The sequence below is a fragment of the Coturnix japonica genome, chromosome 37 (assembly GCF_054131305.1).
Source record: "Coturnix japonica strain WE chromosome 37, WE-NBRP24, whole genome shotgun sequence".
NCBI lineage: Eukaryota > Metazoa > Chordata > Aves > Galliformes > Phasianidae > Coturnix > Coturnix japonica.
This window is the reverse complement of record NC_140699.1, coordinates 2,459,301-2,482,378: the sequence shown is the minus strand read 5'-3', so window position 1 is coordinate 2,482,378 and position 23,078 is coordinate 2,459,301. Positions and strand designations below refer to the sequence as shown.

General features: G+C 39.7%; 1 protein-coding gene across 4 annotated transcripts in view; it reads right to left on the bottom strand.

The window, feature by feature from the left end:
* Nucleotides 1-23,078, bottom strand: part of LOC146754902 (receptor-type tyrosine-protein phosphatase T-like) — a 254,945-nt gene that overhangs the window by 155,229 nt on the left and 76,638 nt on the right. For all 4 annotated transcript variants that reach the window (XM_085526644.1, XM_085526642.1, XM_085526643.1 and 1 more), the window contains one exon: nucleotides 1,860-1,985. In XM_085526644.1, coding sequence (XP_085382770.1) covers nucleotides 1,860-1,985 — 126 coding nt within the window. The remainder of the gene's footprint in view (nucleotides 1-1,859; nucleotides 1,986-23,078) is intronic.

The following is a 23,078-nucleotide window of genomic DNA, read 5'->3' as shown; positions in this document are numbered from 1 at the left end:
ATGTCTCTGATTGTAGGAGTGGAACATGCTGTTCATCAGTTTATTTGGCTGGCTTTGCCACTAGATGATTTTTAAGTAATCCTTTATTCTCACAAAACAGACTTTCAAACAAGTAACCAATACAAACAACATATGCATTAAGATTCCATCCAGCAATACAGACTCCCAGTAATAGCGCTAGCATCTCTGCAAGCTTAAGGCAGTTTAATTGACCACCATAATTTACCTCGACGTTAGCATCATTTGGACAGCTTTTGAAAACATATTTTTGTTAGTGGAGAAATGTGTTCTGTACACATTTGCTGTGGTCAACCTTATTTTCCTACCTACTGATTTGACTTTCTGCTCTGCATGACTAGTACTGAGAAAACAATTAGTAAAGCGAAGCACTTTGTCATTGCCCCTCATACCCTTTAAGCTCACTTAAATGGCGTTTCAATATCAGCACACTATAAGTTGTTAGAAGCTTTCCCTCTTCTGTATTTCCATACAATTGAGATATCTGCATTTCTTTATGTTGCTTTTTGTTGTCGTTGTCATTAATTTGCAGTTGCTCTAACACTTTTATGGATCTAACTATTAGTGCTACCTGATAATATGGAACACAGCACTAAGAGAAAGAACCACACACATCTCTATCTACTTCTTAATTGGGAAAATCAATTCTGAAGGCCTTGTTAAGAAACACACTGCACTATTCTGGGGTTTGTTTGCCATCCCAGCCTGTTGACTGCCTATCAATTTCTCCACAGACCCAGCATCTTCAGATGATAAAACACTTTCAGATGGAAGCCAGGAAGATAGATTTTTCCTTCACATCTGGAGTTAGCAAAGTACTGAACTTTTCCAGTACAAGCCCTCCCATTAATTCCTTGCCTTCCAGATGGCATCACAGCTATGTCTGTTCCTATTCCTTCAGATCATTCTGAGATCTGTAAATTCAAATAACTGCCATCTCTCCCTAGTTAGGTCTACCATGAACAGGGACTGTGACACACACAAGAGCTGAAGGTGAGGAGATGTAGAAATAAAACTGCCCTCATTGAGAACACATTCAGAATAATGAAATGCATTCTTACAGACAAGACCAGAGACGTAACTTTCAGAATTAACTTTTGGGATACCAGAGTCTAAACAAATAGTCCTACAAGTCACATGCTATGAAAGATTCAGTTACTAACAGTTTCCAATCTAGGCTGTAATTAAAACAAACAAACAAACAAGTTTTCTTATTGTTTTGTTTCTTTTAATAGCTTTAACACACAGGGATGAACACCAGCCTGCCTCTCCACGGCTACAGCAGGGAACTATTGTTACATCAGCTCTCTGTGCTTCCCTTAACAGGCACCTGGCAATTTCAGGCTTCTTAGCCCAATAATTTACAGTCATATAAATACCACAACAACAACACAAGATGTTAATTCTGCCAAGTAGTTCATGCTTGTCAGAGTGCAATCAATTAACTGGAACAAATACTTTAAGACTGCAGTCAAGTTGGCTGGCCAGTTCTGTTTGCCATTGTGTCAATTGCTTTAGAGCAGGGACTTCAGCTATTTCAACTGCCAAAAAAGCACAAACTATGGTTTTCAGAAAAATATAGCGCCTTCTCCTAAAATATGCTTTTCTTCAGGGTCAACAAAGCATTCTGTGGGATTTATGCCATATACACCAACATATAATGTTAGTTTCCATTAAGAAATAAAACCACTGGAAGTTATCATTATTGTGAACTCTTCAGAGAATACTGAAAAGACAGTGGTGTTATGATGTGCTCACAATATATGTCAGTAATCTGTTCAGGGCTAACAGCTGATCCTCACAGAGTAACACCTCTGCTGCTGCTGAGGCTTCTCACTCACCAGTTGGGACTGCAGGATCCATCGTTGGCTTTTCCCAGGTATTGATCTGCTCCCAGGTAAATCCATTGGTTCCCAAGGCCACGCTATAACCACAATTACTGTAGTGCTCATCAAAGGAACAACCACCTAAAAGCAAGAAAAACACATACATTCCTGCATTAATATTATACATAATCATGACACTAAAATCATTTAATTTCTCACACCTAGGTTTACATAGGGAGAAATTTGGGGAACAAACAAGTCATGTATAATATATTTCAGAGAGCAGAGAAGGTATCCAGAAAACAGTTTTGAACGTTCAACCTTTTTGTATCCCTTAGAAGTCTTTCTTCTCACATTGCTGCTCTTCTCCTCCATCAGCTCCCTTTATTTCCACCTATTTTCTTAACATTTTCACGGACAATTGCACATAACAAGCACACGCATTTGGGTCCCAGTGCTGGTATTTACAGAAACCTCCAGGTCAGATTTTTTAAAGAAATAAGAGAAAGAAAGAACCCAAATGGCAAAGACAAGCAAAGTATCCCTATACTACAGCAATACACGCTTGATTTCACTTGAGATTCAAATTACACTGGGTTGGGTTGCACTTTGAGAACTTGCATCCTTCCTTGCAACCACCTCTTATGCTTAATAACACAAAGTCCTATGTGACACATGACTACTTCTCCAGGCCTTTCAGAACTGGACCTCACAGTGTAAGCCTTTAATTTCTCTACAATGGGAGAATAACAAGAAGTGGATAGAAACTGGCATTCACACCTTCCAGACTGTTGACTAAGTGATCTTTCCTACTCCGGTTCCTGAAATACTTGAATGTGGTTCACTGCCACCTGGCAGCTGCCTGAACACTTACAAATCAAGATAAATGCATTGACGGTGGGGGAAAAATATATATTTCAACACATGCTCGTGTGTCAGGCAAACTAATTCAATTAGTTTATCCCCATTTAGTACTAGTGGATCATTACTACACTGCTGAACCTCCCCTTCCATTGCCTCAGGTACATTCCTCACATCTCCCCATCTTGGTTTGCCAAACATATTGTAGTACTGGCTCTATTACATGAGGTAATTTGGGTGTTTGGGTTTTGACCTTAATTATGACAACAGTGTCACTGCTCTGCTTTTGTTTTCTCTTACAGAAGCAAGGAGAAATCTCTGGGCAGTTACTCCAAAGTCAGCTGGACATATCTAACACTTCTGGAGCTGCAGGGACTGAGCACTGCTCAGGGCTACACGATCTTGCTGTGCCAGCCAAACTGCCAATTGCTCCTGACACTAATCAGAGTTATATGCACAGAGACGTTCCCGGCTCTTTACCTTCCCACAGGCTGCATTCCCTACACATGCACAACGAATAGCAAGTACACAAGTGATCTCTGGTTTCAATTCAATAACCGTTACCCAGCAGTGGGTCATTTAAGCATTCTTTAGTTTTAACATGTGTTTTTTTTCTCTACGTGTCCCAAGGAAGACCAAACCCATCTCAGTTACATCAAAATTCCTCATACAATCCTTATTCTGCTAAAGGACTTAAAGTGCACTCCAACCACAAATGATTTTCTAAAAATTCATGTCAAAATTCACACAAATTATTCCTATTGAAGCACACGCTTGAAGGATTTGTTGGATAGAGTACCTGACCGTAGTCGGTGTTGTTCAAGTTTAAAGATTAAGCTTGTTGTAACAGAAAAAAATTGTTATGTTGTGTAATTTTAATATAAATAGTTCTGAGTTTAGCAGATTTTATGACCCTTGCAGCCTTGCCTGCTCCAGCAGAGACCTTGCAAATGTATTTCCTACAGCATTTAAAAGTAGTTTTTGCTTTAAATTTACAGTTCTTGTGAGGCTTTCAGAGCTGTCAAAATGAGCAGGACCGCACTTCAGCTGTTTCCCTCAAGTTTTAATTTAATTTAGGTGAAAAAGTTCAAGTTTAAAATATTAAATGTGCTTATTAAAATGTCTGACAGAAAAAACAGGTGCTCTGGATTGTCTGTGAGAAGCATGCAATGCAGCCAAAAATCACCTTCTCCCATAGCGAGCAGGCACAAGAGACAATATCAAATACTCTGCTCTCCGTCTCCACGCAGGGCATTCTAGTTTTAATAGATTCACTCTAATAGGAGGACTTCAGACAAACTCCATTTACACAACACCTCTCTAAAGCACGCTACAGTACAGTAAGTGGTGCTGTCTCTCAGCTCTTCCTTTGAAGGAGTTGCAAATAAATACTCTGATCAAGACATGCAATTGTACGAGGACTCGCGTACAGAGAAAATTACGCAGGTGCTGATAGTCTCAGAAGCAAAATGAGACGACAACAAAATACAGGGTAGAAGTCCTTATTTAACAGGGAACCTAATTGCTGATATACAGATACAATTAGCCAAATAGATTGTTTTATGTACACAGAGGCGGGTGAAGTTGGAGGGCAAGCTGAACAAGGATAGTGAGAGCTTCTGGAAATTAATTGGGAGTTTCCACTGATAAGAGACAACACCTTAAGAAGCTTGAAAGTGCCTTGAATGAAATTCAAGGCTAACCCGTGTGGTGAGATTGGATAAGAAAGGATAAACCATGGAGAGCCTTAAAAGCAGCTGCAAACACATCTACATTTCTGAAGAAAGAAAAGTTAGTGGAGGAACCACCAAATGCAAAGTGACAAGGCAATAAACCAGATGGATTAATTTACTGGAAGCAGAATTGGAATTTGGAGAGGTGAATTTGCAGGAAATGAGGACAGGGGGGAAAAAAAGCATTGGAGTCGATTCTCAATGCTCGGATAAGCAGAGTGGCTGCACAGGGAGCACACAACGGCTCAATCCTGGTGATCAAGAAGAGGAAAGCACCTGTCGGCTTTGTGCTAGAGAGTGGCAAAAGGGACAAGAACTAAAAGTGGACCTAGTTGGGACGCAGCCATGATCACCCGTGAGCAAGAAAGCTCTTTCTCAAACAATCTGTGCCCTGTGGAAGTGGTCATGCCCAGCCTAGCACAGCCCTGCCTTCTCCTCCCAGAGGTGCCCTGCTGCCAGCCCCCACTCATAGACACCCACTGCAGATATTTAGAGCACCAAACTCTACTTTAATCCATGCATATGGCCACCAGATCAAATAGGATCACCCCATCCATGCAACCAGCAGCACCCCACTGCCCATGGAGCCCACAGCCTGGTCCAGGCTGCAGCAGGCTCTGAGCAGAGCAAACCGTGCATAAGGGGAGAAGAGAGAGTTTAAAGAGAAGCACAGCATCTTGCCTCTTCTGGGGAATACTGCTGACCCAACTGATGAGTGTGCTGTTATGTTCAAGTGTGTGTGCGTGAGAACAAGCTCCCAAGCAAGATGGCAAGGCAGCAAGGTGAAGGCACACGTGGCATTTGCACAAGCGCTAACCTGCTGGGATGGAGCCATCCGCTCTGCTACATGAGCAGCTCATTGCCAGGTCCTTAGAAATTCAATTACTCCCCACTGATTAATTTCAGTCTAAACAAAAAAATGTAATTACGGACTTTAAATGCCTACTTAAGTAGGGATAGCGACTCCAAAATGGCATAGTAGGCTGAAACCTGCAGGTGAGTTCCTTTCACTGGCAGCAGCACAAGCTTAATATTTACTATTTCCTAAGACATCACCTGTATGGATACCTAAAAGCTACAGCTCTGCAGGAACATAACAAGAGAAGAAAAACCACATAGATAAGTTCCATCTTAATACAAAATCAGCCACTGCTGAAACAAAACTGCTTGACTGCAGAACAGGGATTTTCATTAACAGAGAGAAGATAATTCATTATAAAAGATATCATGAAGTGAATTTAGATTCTAGGTTTGCACGTCACAGCTCTACCCACAGCGTCACAAAGCAGCTCAGAGGAAAAGTAAAGCACTTGCACACCAACCAAAATAAGGTTTGGTGTCTTCGTTAATAATTAACAGGGCTAAGGATTTCGGGATGCAAACCAGAATCTTTCCATTAATCAGCTAAAAATTAAGTGAAGAAATACAATTGCTAAGTAGGGCAAAAAAAGAAAGGAAACTGAGATGACTCTGATACTGTTAAGATAATGCATGTGGTGTTGACCATCTCTTTTCACACAAAATGAAAGCCAAAAAAGGATGAAGTCGTTCCCTTCCTGAAAAGGGTCATATTGAAGCAAATAACAGCTCACACAGGACAGATTAAATATCCCTTGTTTTACACTGCAGGCTTGTAACAATGCCACTGCTCATCTGAGTGATGCTAATTAATCTTGAACAGACCTATCATCAGTTACTGAGTCTTGCCCCCGGATTAAATGTAAACCAGCCTTGCATAAATTGAGTGCCTCCTTTGAATATATAATTGAATTTGCAGAAGTGTGCGCCAGGGGGGTGTTTAAATAAGTGCACAAATATGATAAAAAGGACTTCACACCATTATATCTAATTCAGTAAGCAAAAATAATGGCAGGGCACATTCCAATTAGTGTTTGATTTATTTATTTTAACAAATCCAATTAGTAGAATGTTTTATAAAGTCATCCAATGTCAAACTCTCACAGACTCACTAGATAAAAAACAATACTTCTAAAGAGGGATAAAGAAATATACTAATGGGAGAAGCCTCGTTGGTTATCCTGTATTTCTAGATACAGACTGAAAATAACACACCCTCAGACAGTTCAATGAGGCATTTACAACATTCCCAGTGTGGGGAGGGGGGGAAGAGAGCAAGAACCTCAATAGTGCCGTTTGTCACCTTCCATGCCTTTGCTTTGGGGATAGAAATTATAACAGCACACACCATTCCAACCAATGCTTTTTCCCTGGAATACTTGTTCTGAAAATGGGTTGAAATTGATTCATTTCATTCTTAGCCTCACAAAATAAGAAGAGAGTTCAGGAAGAAACAGATGGTCATAGAATGAGACAGTGCTTGGGAATTGTAAGACTCCAGAAATTAAAACAAAACCAAACAACGCTCTCTGATCAATAATTTTTGTCTATACTTCACTGAAAGAGCTGCATTTGGCTCCTTAGAAAAACAATTTATTCCACACGATTTGTCTTACAAGAATCCATTTGTAATAAATTTCTAAGATTGCAGACTTCATGTAGCACAGGGTGTGCAAATCAACTTTGTGTTGAGCCACTTCATTTAAGACAGGGTAAATCTTTTCAAGGGCTATTGAGTTTTCTTTCATCAGGGATGGTAGCTACAACTTCATATACCTTCTACTCCATCCAGAAAGGTTAACACAGAAGTCATCAGAAATACACGTACAAGCAACCAGAAATGCTAAGCTGAACAGATCCAACTTCGACAGACCTATTTCTGATGAGCACTGTCCAGTGACCTCAGCTCTCAACAGGCATCATACCAAAGAGAAGGCAGAGGGTGCTTGTCACTTGAGTCATCATTAGTTTCATGTGTAACAGCCTAGAAGTGATAAGCTTTGTGATTCTGCATAGTACAAGATAGGAAGTTTCAGAAAGGCTCATTCCTCAGAAAATCATCCTTCTGCCATCTTATCAATCTACTGTTGTAACTGGTTAATTTCAATCAATACCTCCTTATTTTCCTGAATTACTTCTATATTACCTGTTTTTTCAAGAAAAAGACTTTTGTAAAGAGAAAAGTTGCCTTTACCATCTCAAAACCTACCACGTGTTCGCTGCATATATTCAGAATATGAGGAAGATGCTTCTCTTTAAACTGCAGGGAAAGCTTTTGTCCCTCAGTCACCTGAGGGTCTACACCAGAAGAAATTAAGGAGCAGATTCCCCAGCATAAAACAAGGTATAATTTTCTTATGTCAGTTGCTTGAGCTCATACCTAACAGAAATTCAGATAACACAACTGTGAAATGCAAATCCACATTTACCCTTCAAAGTCTTGTGTTGACAGAGCTGCATTTCTCAAGCTATCCAGAAATTTTGGGCTTCAGGAGGAAACACCAATGATTTCTCCAGTGCTTCAAACACATTCATTTCCCCTACAAGTACAATGACTTGTTGGTTCTCTGCTGCCATATCAGTCCTCACTGTCATGGGGTGGATTCATCTGCCACAGTGGAGATCCATTAACTTCCTTTCCATCTTACTTTCAACACAAAGTATTAGTTGGTTTGGACATATGCAAGGGAGGTTTTATCTATTCTCCAATTGTAACGTTGAATTGCTTTAAATATATACACGTTTATAAACCCAATGTTGTTTTAAGCTACAGCACCAAGTCAGTTCACCCAGCATGGCACATGAGCTGGCTCTCAAGGAATCCAGGCTTTGCAAATGAAGCTTAGCTTCAGGCTGCTGAAACACCAGGATTAACTTGCAGGAAGTTTTCGGGCCGGCCTATCTTCATGTAATTAAACTTCCAAGATTAACACAGGTTTTCAAAATCATGAAACATTCTTAAATAGACATTCCCCAATGGCTTTTGTTACACTTCCAGTTAATCATATCCTTTTAATTCATTAGTCAGGTAGCTTTCCACTCCTGTAGGAGGCTTCTGTGCTATTCACAGTATGATAAAATTAAGATTCCTTTTTTAAAATGCAAATTCATAGCGCTTTACTTGACTTTATTTTTGTACCATAAATATAACCAAGTTTTACTTGGCTCCAATTTCTGCTTTTTAAGTTCCACAGCCACCTTTTTCCTCCTAATACAGATTTATATTCCAAAATTAATATTCAACATTCAGTAACGTTGCTTTTCTTTCCTTCCAGCATCTGAAAAGTGCTGGGTCTGGTAACTCTGTAAATCTGAATGGGGTTATCTAATGTTATGTGTACGGTGCATTACAACCACATTCTACATCAGCTATTCCACTGGAGCTCTTGGATCAGTCAGAACGCTCTACTGACTGACTTTATTTCAGCATTTTATAATGTCACATTGAATAGCTAGATATTCAGCCTGCAGAGTCATTTAAATTACATATCTATGACTTTCCCCATCCACTAAGGCAGCGGAAAAGCTGCCTGAAGGTAGCTCTTTTGCACTTATTTTCTTTATTCTATTATGAACCCTAGCTTTTTTATTTAATTTTTTTAATAAGCCTAGAATTAGTATGTTAGAGCTTCAAACAAGCAGCAGTCATCGGTTCACTCATATTGTGCATGGCGATGAATGAAAACAAAAAGATGGACTATCAGGAATCCCAAGGAGGATCTCCTTGTAGCTGAGATGCTTTCTTTGAAGACTTCTAAGCTACTGTCCTTGTGAGTTCTGGCAATGGAACAGAAATCATGTTAACTGCCACAACAGTGAAAAAGGAAAGCAGTTAAACGCAATCTGGTTGCAATCAAAAGTAACTGAAACAGATTTTTATCACTTTTAGAGAGCAAAAAATTAAGCTGAGATTTTCAGAAGGCATTTTATTACCTCAGTGCTTTTCCCAAGTGAAATAAATAACTCCTTTTCTCTGTGGTAGTTGCTGTCATTCAGTCTGCAATGACCTCTCTAATTCTCTCTGCATCTGACATTCACTGATCCTTCACCACATTTCCAGAGCCAACCTCCACTAACACCTAGCATGATCCAAAGACCACCCCTCCATTTTATACTCATAGAAAGCTACATACAGCATGCATAAAGACAAGGTAGTCATGATTTGATTACAGATTGTGCCCGCATACAGGTAATTTTAAAAATACCTGTTTCAAAGTTTTCCTCTAGAAACTTAAATCCAATAGTTTCATAGGTTCACTGAATAGATTCATAGAATGGCCTGGGTTAAACAGGACCACAATGATCATCCGGTTTCAACCCCCCTGCTATGTGCAGGGTCGCCAGCCACCAGACCAGGATGCCCAGAGCCACATCCTAGTTTGATTCTTTCTGATCAATACTGATTTTTTTTTGTTAAACTGCTTCTGAAGCACTCGTGCAATTTAAGCATCCAGCGTGGCATAGATCTCCAAAGATTGCTTCTTGATATTTAAGCTGGTGTATATAAAATGTAATAGCTCAACTGCATACCAGTCAAATACCAGAGAGTTACCTAGAAAAATGGATATAACCTGTTCAGACAGAATCTCATTGGCTCATATCACAATAATAATAACTTGCAATGAGTGTTGCAATTGACATATCTTGTTAAATTTAATTCTGTGCTTATTGGAAGTTACTCCGAGTGTTTGGCTGCATAAATAAATTTTATTGAGGTCTATCAATTTTTGCAGCTATGAGTTTGCACCTTCCATAGACTGAGGTCCATAAAATACTCTCTTATTTGTTGCCAGCAGTTTCAATTTACATGTAAAGTGCAGGGTTCAAGGATAGTAGGAGATGTGTTTTTAAAACTGTTTTCAGTTGCATCATGATCTTCATTTAATGTGTCAGGAGAGACTCAGGCCTTGAAATAACAGCAGTGAGCCAGCTGCTCTGTTCTCAGGTGCCCTGCAGTCAGGCTGGGGGCAGGATGTCAAATGCTGGATGGACTACGCGAAAGACCTTGCAAAGTCTGGTCAGCTGAGTGATGGCCAAGGCACCAACAATCAGCTGGACTCAAAAGTTAATTATCTGTTACTTGATTTTTGTTTTCTTTTTTAAGTCCATTTATTTTCTATTTTTCACACATTTTGACGTTCTTGAGTGCCCCAATTGCACTGTAATAACAGAAATGCCTTCCAGAATCATAGTACAGTGGGGGCAAACAGCACCAGGAGCCTTGTTATCCTCTGCAGCACACTGCAAACATGGGAATCATGGGAAGATTTGCTTACTTTTAGCCTGTAGCACAAATATCTTTGTCCAAAGAGCAAAACACAGATAGGTGCCAGGAAAGACTAGATCCCTGCCTGATAGCAAACGAGTCCCTGAAAATATATAGAGCTCCCTTTCTGCTTAACCAAATATCCAACTTAGGTATGTGAGCAGAAATGCTAAAGTGCCCCTCTAATTACAGCTTTGAATCTTCAACTTGCAGTGCCAGACCCAGAACACGCATTTAGCAGAGACACAGCTGTTGGCTCCTAAACTGTGTATTAGAGAAGGACAGCAGGGGAAAGGAGAAAAAATTAAAGGCATTAACACAAATGCAACTCTCTAATAGCAGCTCATATTGTGTTAAAAAGGAGGCCACCAGAGCACATCTCACCGCACAGTGTTGTCCTGAAACAGCTGCAACCAGAGACAAAGCAAAGGTAATCTCAAATAATGACCATCAGCCATGTAATACTAAGGCAGTTCCACTAAGGGAGAAAACAGCTTCTCCTTCATCCTCTGATGCAGAAAATCATTTGCTAATAGAAGATTGAGAACAGTTCAATGCTATCCGCTCAGATCCTTGGTTTTAGAGGAATTCCAAACTGCACAAATGGGCTCATTTGTAATGTTTTAAGTTCACTACGCATTTCATTTCAAAATGGGTTCCGGCTGTGCTGTTGTTATAGAAAACCTGAATGGTAGCAGAAAAATAATAAACAGTATGCCCTCATCCAAAGCCTTCCTCCCATTTCTGGGATGGATCTTCTCCATTTTGAGTCTGAAACTTAGAATGCTACGTTTTAAATTGAAACTATTTCTAAAGGAGGATTTTCTGAATTCCTCCGTTCCTACTTCTTAAAATAGCATCAGTTTGAACCATGCCAGGAAGCATTATATGTTTAAAGCACCTCTTCCCAAGATATGAAAGGCAGAACATCAACACAATTACTTTTCAAGATACTCAACAGCCAATTTCTAGCAGGAAACCTTTTGCTGTCATATTTGGTCACGGTTTAAACCTTGTGTCATTGAGTTGAGAGACACGAACCAGGTACCCTGAGCTTCTTATCCCAAGTGCACACAGGTCTAACCTGTGCTTCATGCTCTAGTGCAAACATACTTGGTACAGCTGAGATGGCCCAGGGAAAGGCACCTAAAGATCCAAGTTTAGAACCTGGTCTGAATAGCATTTAACATACAGTAGGTCACAATACATCAATATTTCCTTTGAGTAACCTACAAGGATTTTGTGACGTTTTCTACATAGAGTGCAATACAAAACAATTCTGCAGTCAAAGATTTCATCACTGTTCCTACATTGAAATAGTTCTGGCTCACAGGTGCGACTCAGATGCAGAAAAAGCTCATTTGCTGAAGTCTAATTCTGGAAGAAGTCTTTGCATCACTCTAAGAAAGTAAATCCCTTTGCTTACAGAATTTCTCTTTACAGTAGAGGTCTAACAACGCTGCCTCTGTTAATTAGACAAACACTTACTCTACGATATTGTTCTATCCATACACCATCAAGCCCTAAAAAATTTCTCTCCCACTTGATTTTGGTAGAGGAAAGGGTATTTATGCACACAACTGCATGCACTCGCTTTACAAGATGACACAGGCAACCTCATTAACATGTAATGCATTCCCAGTGTCCCCAGGTGAAAGTGCAGATACTCAGAAGCAGAGATGAAAGCGCCATCCTAAAGATCTCAGCTATGCAGTTAAAATTGAGTGTAAAAATTCAAATCAACTCAGTGTTCTTCAATAATATTTTCATGCCAGACACTGTAATTTTAAAGTAATTGTGTAGAATCTGATTCATTAAATAGATAATGCTTCAAAACATTACAATGATAATATTAACTCAGAAATTAGATTCAGTTTCTGATCAAATGAATTGGTACTAAATATACCCATTAAATTAGAACCACATTGTAACTCCATTGATACTTCAGTTAGCAAGAACACGTAAGGCACTACTGCCAAAAATGTAAGAAATGAAGGTAATGCTTTCTTGGCGTTTGCCCCATGGTCCTTCTCTTAAGAAAAAGCAACTTAAGATCTTTCAGGCTTCAGATGCAGGTTTTAGCATATCACATCAAGCACAATAGTGACAAAAATAAGCTAGTCAGGTATCTCCATTTGTTATTCATGCACTTCCTAGCCTAAGAGAACAAGCATGGTACCGTATCAGACCTTTGTTGATGCCCCTGGGTTCCATCATAATCGCCTGAACCTGCACATATCTGAGGTTGGCAGAAGGAAAAGACAGCAGAGCACTTCATGCTGCTTCCAAAACAGAAGAGTGACAGCAGCACGTCAGACCAAAGGTCAGACATCTGCTAGACGTCACTTGGGAAAGATGCAGAAATAGGACATGCACACAACAGATCTTCTTCAAAACTCCTTCCCAGCCCCAAACAAGCCTCTCTCAAGTCAGTTGTTCTTTCCCCATGAATCTACCCAACCATTTTCAGAACCTTCACGTTTGTGATGCTTCTACAGCTGAACCGCACTCCGACAGCTGGCTACTACTTTCCTGGGGATACTTAGAGATGGGGTGATTTTTGCCCTTACACAAAGCCATACAAGCACAGGACAGTGACGCTGTCTTTGCAGAGATGGCATTTACCTCATGTGCTGAACTGACACTTTAGTGATGAGAAAGGGATTACAGCGTATTGTTTTCCCATGTAAGTGACAGCGCTTGTCGGGCTGTACCCAGGAGGCATAACTGTTTTAAATCACATTCTGCACTTTGGGACAAGATAGACTTCTCACTAGGCTATCAGCCAACAGTACTTTTTTTTTTTCCCTCTCCTTGTGAAGAACTGTCTCTCAGGGAGAAAAAGAATCGGTATACTTGACTGTATTGCAGCAGTTCTAGTAGTTTAAGGCTATTTTAAGATTATCTAATGAAGAGAAACCTGACAATGAGGTCCCAGCTGGAATAAAGATGTTATTTAACTACCTCTGAAAACACTTATCTGTGGCAGAAACTAATAGAATTTCCCAGAACTGTTACCACAATTAACATGGACTTTGAAGAGCAATATTTAACTAGCAGTTATCATTTTATTAGCATAAGGACTAAAAAGAATCAAGGCGATGGGCTTGGTTTCAAATGTAAAGATCATACCAAATCGTTTTGAGTAGTTCAAGTTTTACTTTAATGAAATCTTTCCCCTTTCTTCTTTTTTTTCCCTCCTCCTCTGAGAGATTTTATATCCATAAATCATCTGCATTCAAGTGCAGGACAGCTGGGAACATTGATTTATGGAATATATTTGACCTGACTTATAATTATGTCACCAACTTCCAAAAACACTGCTCCAACCTCAGCGATCCCACTCCTCACAGAATCACACAGTCTTCACGCTGTACACAGAGCTAATTGACGTAACGCTTCTTCTGCAGATTGGATGGCATCACGAACACTGAGTGAATTTGATTACACTCAACACTGAAAACAAGAATAAGTAGAGACCTTTTCTTTCTTCAGAGTGAGTTGACAGTAGCCACTGGGAATACTGCATGCATGACAGCAGCAACTAATGAAGGACTAAGCAATTATTGCTTGAGTCAAGTGCCAGGAATAAAAATTACATCATCTATTAGCAGAAAATCCAGCTTAATTACCTGATCATCTCTACCTGTACTGATTGAGGTAGAAAATATCAAGCCATTCTCAAGAGGACTATAGCCAATGGCATGGCATCCATTGGTATCATCACTTTTTCTTGCTGCTGTCACCAGAGATCATCTTGACGTGGCCTTTTAAGGCTCGACAGAGGGCACCATAGGGAGGACAAAACGATGTAGAAAAGAATATACTTCTAAGTCTCAAGGGGTTTGTACAAAACACTGTTTCACTTCAGTAAAAGTTCTCAGACTGCTCTAGAGTGAGGCTTCCACATCAAGAAAAAAAAACCTCATCAAAAAACACTGTTGTGAGAATGGTATCTTCAGACTTGCACAGGCTACACTCTCCTGAACACAAGAGATGGGGATGTGAGAACAAAGTTTACATTTACCTACACGATGGGAGAAAGCAAACCTGAGCTACCTCACCAAGAGGAAAGCACCAAGATGTTAAGCCATCCTACCACGATGCTTCTGGATGTGTAACTTGGTGACCTGGTCAGTGAAGGGGTGCCCATTAGAAAAATAGAGCAATCTGGAGTGTTTAGAGCATTCTGTTATTTTTCCTTTCTTTCTGTGTATTTCCATGAGGAGCCACTGTCTTTCCGGATTAATAAAGTCACACTCTTGTGGTCTTCTCACAGGGAAAGTTGTCAGTTTTACCAATAATCCTCATAGCCCTTCTTTGCATCTGTAATGTTCTGAATTAATCCTTCCTCTAAAGGAGCACCTAAGTTGTACAGAACATGCCAAATTAAGTTACTTTTTATCTGCATAACAGCATTCTTATTTTACCATCCTTCCTTACAGGAATTCGTTCCCTGCGTTAGGACAAATCTCTCACTCACCTCAATCTCCTTTTATTAATGCTCCAGCAGTTTTTTGTCACTTTCAGCTGATTCTCTATCTTTAAGTAAGAATCTAATTAATCCGGACATGCATGACCTTACACACTGCAATACTAAATTACATCCAATTTAGATTTCACCCCATTTCAAAGCTTTCGTTCCTCCAGTATGATTAATTTACTCTCTTCCAACTGCGCGTCCGTGAGTGCTTATGGATTACACATCCATTGCTTTTACATCAGGAGCATCAGTGAAAAGAAGTTAGATCTCAAGAATCATCCTTTACTCCTTTAGCCAACTCCTCATATAGAAGAAAGGTATACACAAAGTTAACAACACTCAGGTTAGTCACAGACTCAGCCATTTAATATATTTCTTCTCTAAAGATACATCCAGTCTAACAGTATGCCCATGCACTGGTTCCCTCATAAACTCTATCTTGTAGGATCTTTATGAATGTTTCCAAATACTTCTGATCTAAATTAAATCTTTATCTGGCTGTAGCAATCAACACTGCGCGATTCAGTAGTGACTGAAAAAATTTGTACCAGCTTGAGCCAATCTTTCACCCATCCAGTCCCACAGAGTTTATGACAGTAAAGGTTTTGACTACTTGATTTAATCTCTTAGATAAAGTCAGTGGACTGTCACGCTGGTACTGCTAAAACTGGGTAATTATTTAATAGATTCTGATTTCCAGTACTGTCAAATTGATGCAGTATTTAATAGATAGGAAAGGAATAATGAGAAACAAAGGAACAAGTATACTTGCTCTAAACCCTTCATTTAACAAGTTTCTATTTGACTTTTTCAAATCTTAAGTTACTGTTTTGACATGAAACATCAATGACTTAGAAATTAGTAACTCATAAGTACATTATCAGCTACTTCAAGCTTAGGTCTTCATTCATGGAGACTAGGGTGTAATTTTACAACAATGCTGACACGCACTATGTTTATAAAGCATGTTATTTCTCAAAGTGGCTTTAAAAGTTCATTTACATAAAATAATAATATATATGTATATGTAATACATGTAGACATAGTTAAGAATACCCATAATACCCTGTTTTTGCTAACTGTAAAAGTCAGGAAGTTCACTCCCCGTCTTTTATATGTGGATTGATAATAAGTATTGTTTTTCTGTTTTGAAAATAGAAATCATCTGTTAAGTAACAGTTTAATCACCTGTTTTTCATGTAAGAGCGACTGGCTGAAGACACCAAGTGAGAGTGCTTGGTTAGGAAGCAAGCCACAGAACCCTGTTGAAAACATTAAATATCTACCTTGTTTTATAGCACAACAACATGGTACTATGGTAACATCTGGGGTGTTCTATAAGAGAAACAAAACCACATCACAGAAACTCAAGCCCTTTTTTAAGGCTGTTTTACTAAATCACAATGGAATGCATTATCATCATCCTCTCCATTTCCACAGTCCTCCATTACAGAGCCGTCCAAGTTAAATGGTTATTCTTAACACCCCCAGGATAGAAGACTGAGAATTGGGGAACCGTGATGGAAATGAAGCCTTCTGCTGAGGAGCACAGTCCTCCTGTTACAATAAAAATACTGCAAGATTCTTCATATCATCTGCCTATGTTAATGCAAGCAAGACTTCCATTGCTTACCAACTGTGATGGTGTCAATAAGAAGCATAAGACACATCTGATGATTACTCACTTTAATGGTCCACAATGTACTTACATTTATGTGCAAGGACAATCAGTCCAGTGAGCTTAAAACCTTCTATAAGGCTCCTCTAGACCCAGTTTTAAACAACTATTAGTCATTCAAGATTTTCTCAGAAAGAGAGATTGCACACAGAGAAATAAATACATCTAGCAGGTGATCTTGTTTGTTTCATTCGCTGTAGAATTTCCAAATAGCTTCACGTATCTCCAGGCTCCTGCAAAGGTCACCTAATTCTGCCCATTAACATGCGATTTCCTACAGCAGATGGAGAAAGCTTCACCTGATTTTAATGACCTTTGCAGCCTTCATGAACTCTTAAGCTATTTTATACACACACACACACACACACCACTGTCTAGCATGATACACTGAAAACGTTTTCAAAAGAGATGCAAAACAGATTACAGAGCTAATCATTATCTCTTCTTAAGATTTTTAAGTCATGTTCCTTTTCTGTATGACTTTCAAATAAGTATTATCTGCTTGAAACCCCTCAGAACACAGACATGTACAAAGACACTGCTGGATTATAAATGATTATGTTCTTAATGTTCTAAATTATTAAAATTGCTGCCTTTCAGCACCAGTGTCTTCTGGACAAGTATAAAGTGTTTTCCAAGAGCCTTAAGTCTTTTTGACTAAGATATCAATCACAAGTCCTTTTCAAAAATGTCTCCTGGAATGAATATCCAAACCCTTTTCATTTTGCCAGAGATGAAAACTATACCCAGCTGAATATGCAACTTTCTATGCACTTGTATTATCAGAGCACCCCAGAGACTTAAATGATGGTCAGGATTTGAACAAATTCATGTTATTGTGCTAAACCTCTTCATTTCTTTGGAATTTGTAATACACTGCATGCTTTAAAGAATCAGTAATGGGTTCCCCAGATAACCAAGGTTTGGTAGTATGCTGGGAGGCTGAGAATTAGGAATCCAAATACCAGCCTGAGATTTGTTTCTAGAATAACACTAATTTATCTACTAAAATGTTGGTTTCCTGTAGGGTCACTGAATAAAGCCCTTGTAAGAAGGCTAAAGGGGGAGAACTGAAGGACTACAGGCATAATTCAGTTTCTAAAATATGGTTTAGCTTCTACAGTATAGTAAAAATAAAATCTGTTGTTATCTATACACCCAATTTGAATTGGGCCATTCACGACGGTGCCAGCTTTCTAAACACCTGGCTCCAAGTATCTGCTTTGGTGACTTCCCCCTTGAATATTTCACAGTTCAGGGATGCAGACTGTAGAGAGTTTGACAATCCTTGAATAGAGATAGAAGTAACTTAGAGTCCTAAGACTTGTGTATCATCTTTCCCTGTTAAGCTATTTTAGGACATTCAGTATTTTAATTTTTCTTTGTAACATTGTTCTCATTCAGCACATCTGCCTTACCTGGAAAACACAAAAGGCTCAGCAAAACCTTGACTGAAAGTTCACAATACCACCATTATCCATCAATCTATAAAGGAAGACAGGTTATAAAAGTAATGTTCTACTTTCTGTGCAGCTACTCTTGGAAAACCAGAAAGTAATGGATGCTTTAACTTCTTTAGGGACCTCAAATGCTCACCGTCCAACAGCAAACAGGCACTTTCAAGATAAATACTGCCTTCGAAGAAAGGGTTATTGTTTCCCCTTTTTCACAGGGCATGTGAAACAAAATAAACACTATGATCCTGTATCATTCATATACTTTCTTTTTAGGCAGATGCATTTCCAACATAGAAGCAAGCATAGACTTCCATCCATCTGTGTTCCCTCTTTTTTCCTTCACTGAACTCCTAACAGAACTCCCCAGCAGCTGACACACCAAGCGGACTCAATGCTCTGCAGATTAGCAAAGAGACCATAAGTCCTCCCTTTGGTGGAACACACATCTCCGTTCACGCTTCTGACACAACGGAGTCCAACTGCAGAATGCAATGCTTTGCTTTCTGCTATCAGATTGCATTCACACACACACCCCGCCGTCATGTTTGCATTCACGAGTGAGCAAACTTTCAGCGCCTGTAACTATAAAGCTTTCACTTGCAATTTAGGTTTGAAATTCTCTGAAAGGCAAACGATGTTAGAAACAATTTCATAATGTGGAATAAGTGTATCTACACCAAATTCAAATGCATCCTCGGGTAACTATGTTAAAATCACATGTAAGTTCTGAAACTGCTGACTTGCTAATTGACAAAAGCAGCAAAGTCACTTCCCCTTCAAATTGAATCTTAGATAAGAAGCCTATATACAAAAACAACCAGATTTCTCTTCTAGAGGGAAAAGCAGAGTCAATATTTGCCTTCAGTTTCAAGAACGTGAAAAAGCCTTCTAAGTGTGACTCTCTTTTTATATCTTTTCAGATAGATTACCTGACACCAAGGATAATGCTGTAATAAAAGCAACGCAAAATCTTTTTGCTTCACGGGGAGAAAAATAAATATTTATAGACTTTTAATTTGGGCTTATTTGCAGAGAACTCTGCATAGCAGGATGTGCTAGCTATGAAAACAGTGAATAAAAATAGTCAAGGACATAAGAAGCAGGGCAGACGAGGAATCATCATTTTGATGACCTCCTTTGACAACTGCTCTGCATATGAGGAAAACACAACTGGCCTCTGCTGGTATTTTTTGAAAATAAATGGTTTTATTACAGCCTTCCAATTGAATTAATACTGCTTGAAGATGTTATCTACTACTGCAACAACCATTATTTTCTCCCCCCAGCTCTTGCTGCTATGCTGAGCTGACCAGAGCCTGGATCTGCCCACCTTTTACCACCTTTTATCAACAGGAGTAGCTGCATTGAGTTTCACCTCCTCCATCAACCCCTTCCACACTCCTCCATCTTCTTTCCCAATGCCAACAACATCATAAAGAGTTCAAATGAAGACAAAATTACAGAGCCATGTTTGTGCCCCCCCCCCCCCCCTTCCTTTTAAGCAACATTATTATGTTGAAAAAATGCAGCTCAAGTTGAATTTGAGGGGAGGAAAAGCTCAGTTAAAAAGTCAACTATAGAACCACAAATGGAGAACAATTAGATTGAAGCAAGTTTGAAGGCAGAGGCCTTGTCAGCACTTTCTCACCCTAATAACACCATGATAAAAGCAAGGGTTTAATTGCATTTTCTCTCCCATACAAGTGGACATACTAAAACTGTGTGTGGGAGAGAGGGGAGTTAACTTGATAAATTTTCTAGGACTGCAAAAAGGATGGTTGGTAAATAACAAGCAAGATATATACTGCAGTATGAACTCTCCAGTGCTGTGAAACAGAACCCAGAAGCACCAGGCCTTATCTGAGCCCGTTCTGCAACCATTGCACAATACCTGGGCATTTTAACACATTGGTGCTTCTGGTATACAGCAATATTCTAACATAAACTGAGAAAACTGTGCTTTTTTCCCTGTCCTACTCCATTTGAAGCATTTGGATCCTTCTTCCTCTTCTTCTCCCACAGTGCTCTTCCCTGCACCAGGTGCACTGAAAAGCTGTGGCCATCAGGATCATCTTCCCTTATTACCTGAGCTACAGTTCAGAAAGCCAGGATTCCTTCTCCCTTTGCACAATGCAGCAATTCAAGAAGCTTGTGCTTCTCAAGCAGAATCCTCACGCTCGGTGCATCCAAGCAATGATTTGATCTTGTAATTTAGGGATTCCTCAGAGGAGGATTTGACTATTCTAGAGGAAAACAAGAGACTATCTTTCACAGTAAACAGCATCAGTTCCCCCCAGAGGTGAAGACATATGGGCCCGCTCTGCACCACAGGACATGAGTGCTATAGCTGCTGCTTCTCACAGACAGCCCACAAGTACCTGGAAAAGGGAAGATTCTCTATTTCTCAAACATTTCCCACAAATCAAACTATTATGCAATAGTGTGTTCAAAAGAAGAACAAAAAAAAAACAAAAAACAAAAAAAACCAAAGCAAATCTACTTTTTCCTGCTTTGCAGAGCTTTGGTCAGTTCACCCTCAGATGACCAAAGTTTATTTACTGTGTGCACTGTACTGTTTAGACATCCATACTTCATTACAGGTGCCAACCTTTCTGTGCCACAGAGCAACAACCACACACAGAACCATCAGCTGTTCTCTCACTTTGTTCTGCAACCAGCAAACCAAACCTCAAGCCCTCGAGCTCGGTAGCCCTTAATAGACCCTGGAGCACAGACAGCAGGTAGCACAAAGTACAATGTTTTTCCTAACACTGCAGAAAATACCCAAGTGCTCTTGACGGTCAGACTTAAAGCAGGATGGAATAAAAATACCACTACTTTTAACACATCTCAGCTGATGCCGAAATCAGCACTTTATTTGGAGCACGTACACAAATCAGGCTCTACCATTCCTCATCCACTGTCACAAATACGATCACCTAAATGTGCTGTCAGGGGGATAAGACAGAGTTGAAGGTTTGCTTCACACTGCTGGCATTCCACTGTTTCTCAGTTGCCCCCATCACCTCCACAACAAGTAGAACCAGATGAATATTTGCTCCATGACACAGATGCCTTGTTTCAGCCAAATCATTCAGACCCTGAAACAATGACAGAGAATGTTAAAAGTATTTTCTTGCTTTCTCTAATGCCTACCACTCATCCAGAGTAAGTCACACTGCTTCTTGCTCTTCTGAGAGGCTCAGGACCTGCCTTGTTAGCCTTGTGTGTTTGAAGAAAGCAAAGCAGTGAGAATGAACACAAATTGGAGCCAACAACTGAAACTTTTGGGGATGCATCCATAGGATTCTTTCTGGTAAGCCACTTAGATGTTTCTCTGCCTATTCTATTTACATCCTCACACTTGCCTGTTTAAACTATGAGGATTAAAGCAATCTGCACTCCAAGCAGCCAATAGTGAACTCACAGGCCCTTTACAAAGAAAGCACGTCCTACATTTACAGAAACAAAACCAGTGGCACCATGGCAACAAGTGAGCAAGCAGTGTAAATTCCTTCTAAAACTGGGGAGCAATCTTACCTCTAATCACACTGATACCAGGTGTACGACTCTTAAATACAGTCATTCCTGGCACACACTTTGCAGAAAGAAAACATTCAACTATGTGTACAAATATTCACTGAAAATATATTTACAGATGTGCACTAGCAATGAAAATTGAATCTGTAATACTGCCTGAGATGATTTTCATTCAAGTGGGAAATAATATGAAAATAATCAACTGTGTACAAAGCTGGGATTGCAAATAAGCACGAGCTTTGAAATAAATACATATATTTTGAAGTAAAAGCACTAAGGACTGATGTCTGTAGTCAACTTCAGCTAAAAAAAAAAGCAGAAGTAATCAACTAGATTTGTTTCAAAGCACACAGCTGTCAAACCAGAGTTGTTCTCTACTCGTTTAAAACTCCCTAGCCACAGATACCCTGGAAACATACAGACAAATGGCTAAGAGAACACTTTGAGACGAAGAACTTCCAAATAACACTTAACTCTTTGTTAATTTTTGGTGGAGAGACAAAAGGAAAAGAGGTGGGCATTTGATTTTGGGGGGGAGGGACTGGTAGTGGAAGGTGGTATCGATGTGACTTCAGCAGGTTATAAATGGGAGCTCAAAGGCTCAGCACAACCCAAAGGACCATCTCCAGTAGCTTCCTTGCCTCATTTGCCTTATTTCCTCTTTGGTTGAGGCCATGCAATCAGGTGGGTGAAATAGACTTAGGAAAAACATCCATCATGAAAGACCTGACTGCAGCATTAGCTTCAATGACCTTAAATAAGGAATCATACATCAAAAACAGAGCAATCCTGCATCAAGAAGCTAGAGATGGGGTGGAGGTCTTCCAAAGCCCTTCATCTGTATATTGCTGCTTGCACAAACTCACAACAGCAGTTCAAGCCTGAAGTGCTCTGTCCAAAATAAACTTTTTTTGGAGCAATTGGAGCATGGGGGGTACACCCTGCTCAAGCCCTCACTATGTCTGAAGTCAAACGTCTGAGGTTTTAGAAGTAAACTTTCTAACGTGCGGCCTTGCACCTCTTCACATTCCCACGACTTCATTGCAGCACTTCCCTGTCCCCTCCCAGAAACTTGAACCAGCTGGAGCAGAACAGAGAAGCACTGAGTGCAGCCCCCATCTGGGCATCTCAGTCCTACCTACTTCTCCACTGCTAAGAATTTACTTGAGACTAATTCCTATTTTGAATTTGTCTGAAGTTTCTAATTATTTCTAATTGCTAATTATCAGGAAAATAGGAATATAGCAACACTAGTAGAGATGGCTGAAGTTTAGGGATCTCAGGCTGTGACTATAGATTACAGGCATACAGACAGACTCACACATATAAGATCCTATACTTATTGATAAGAACTAGGT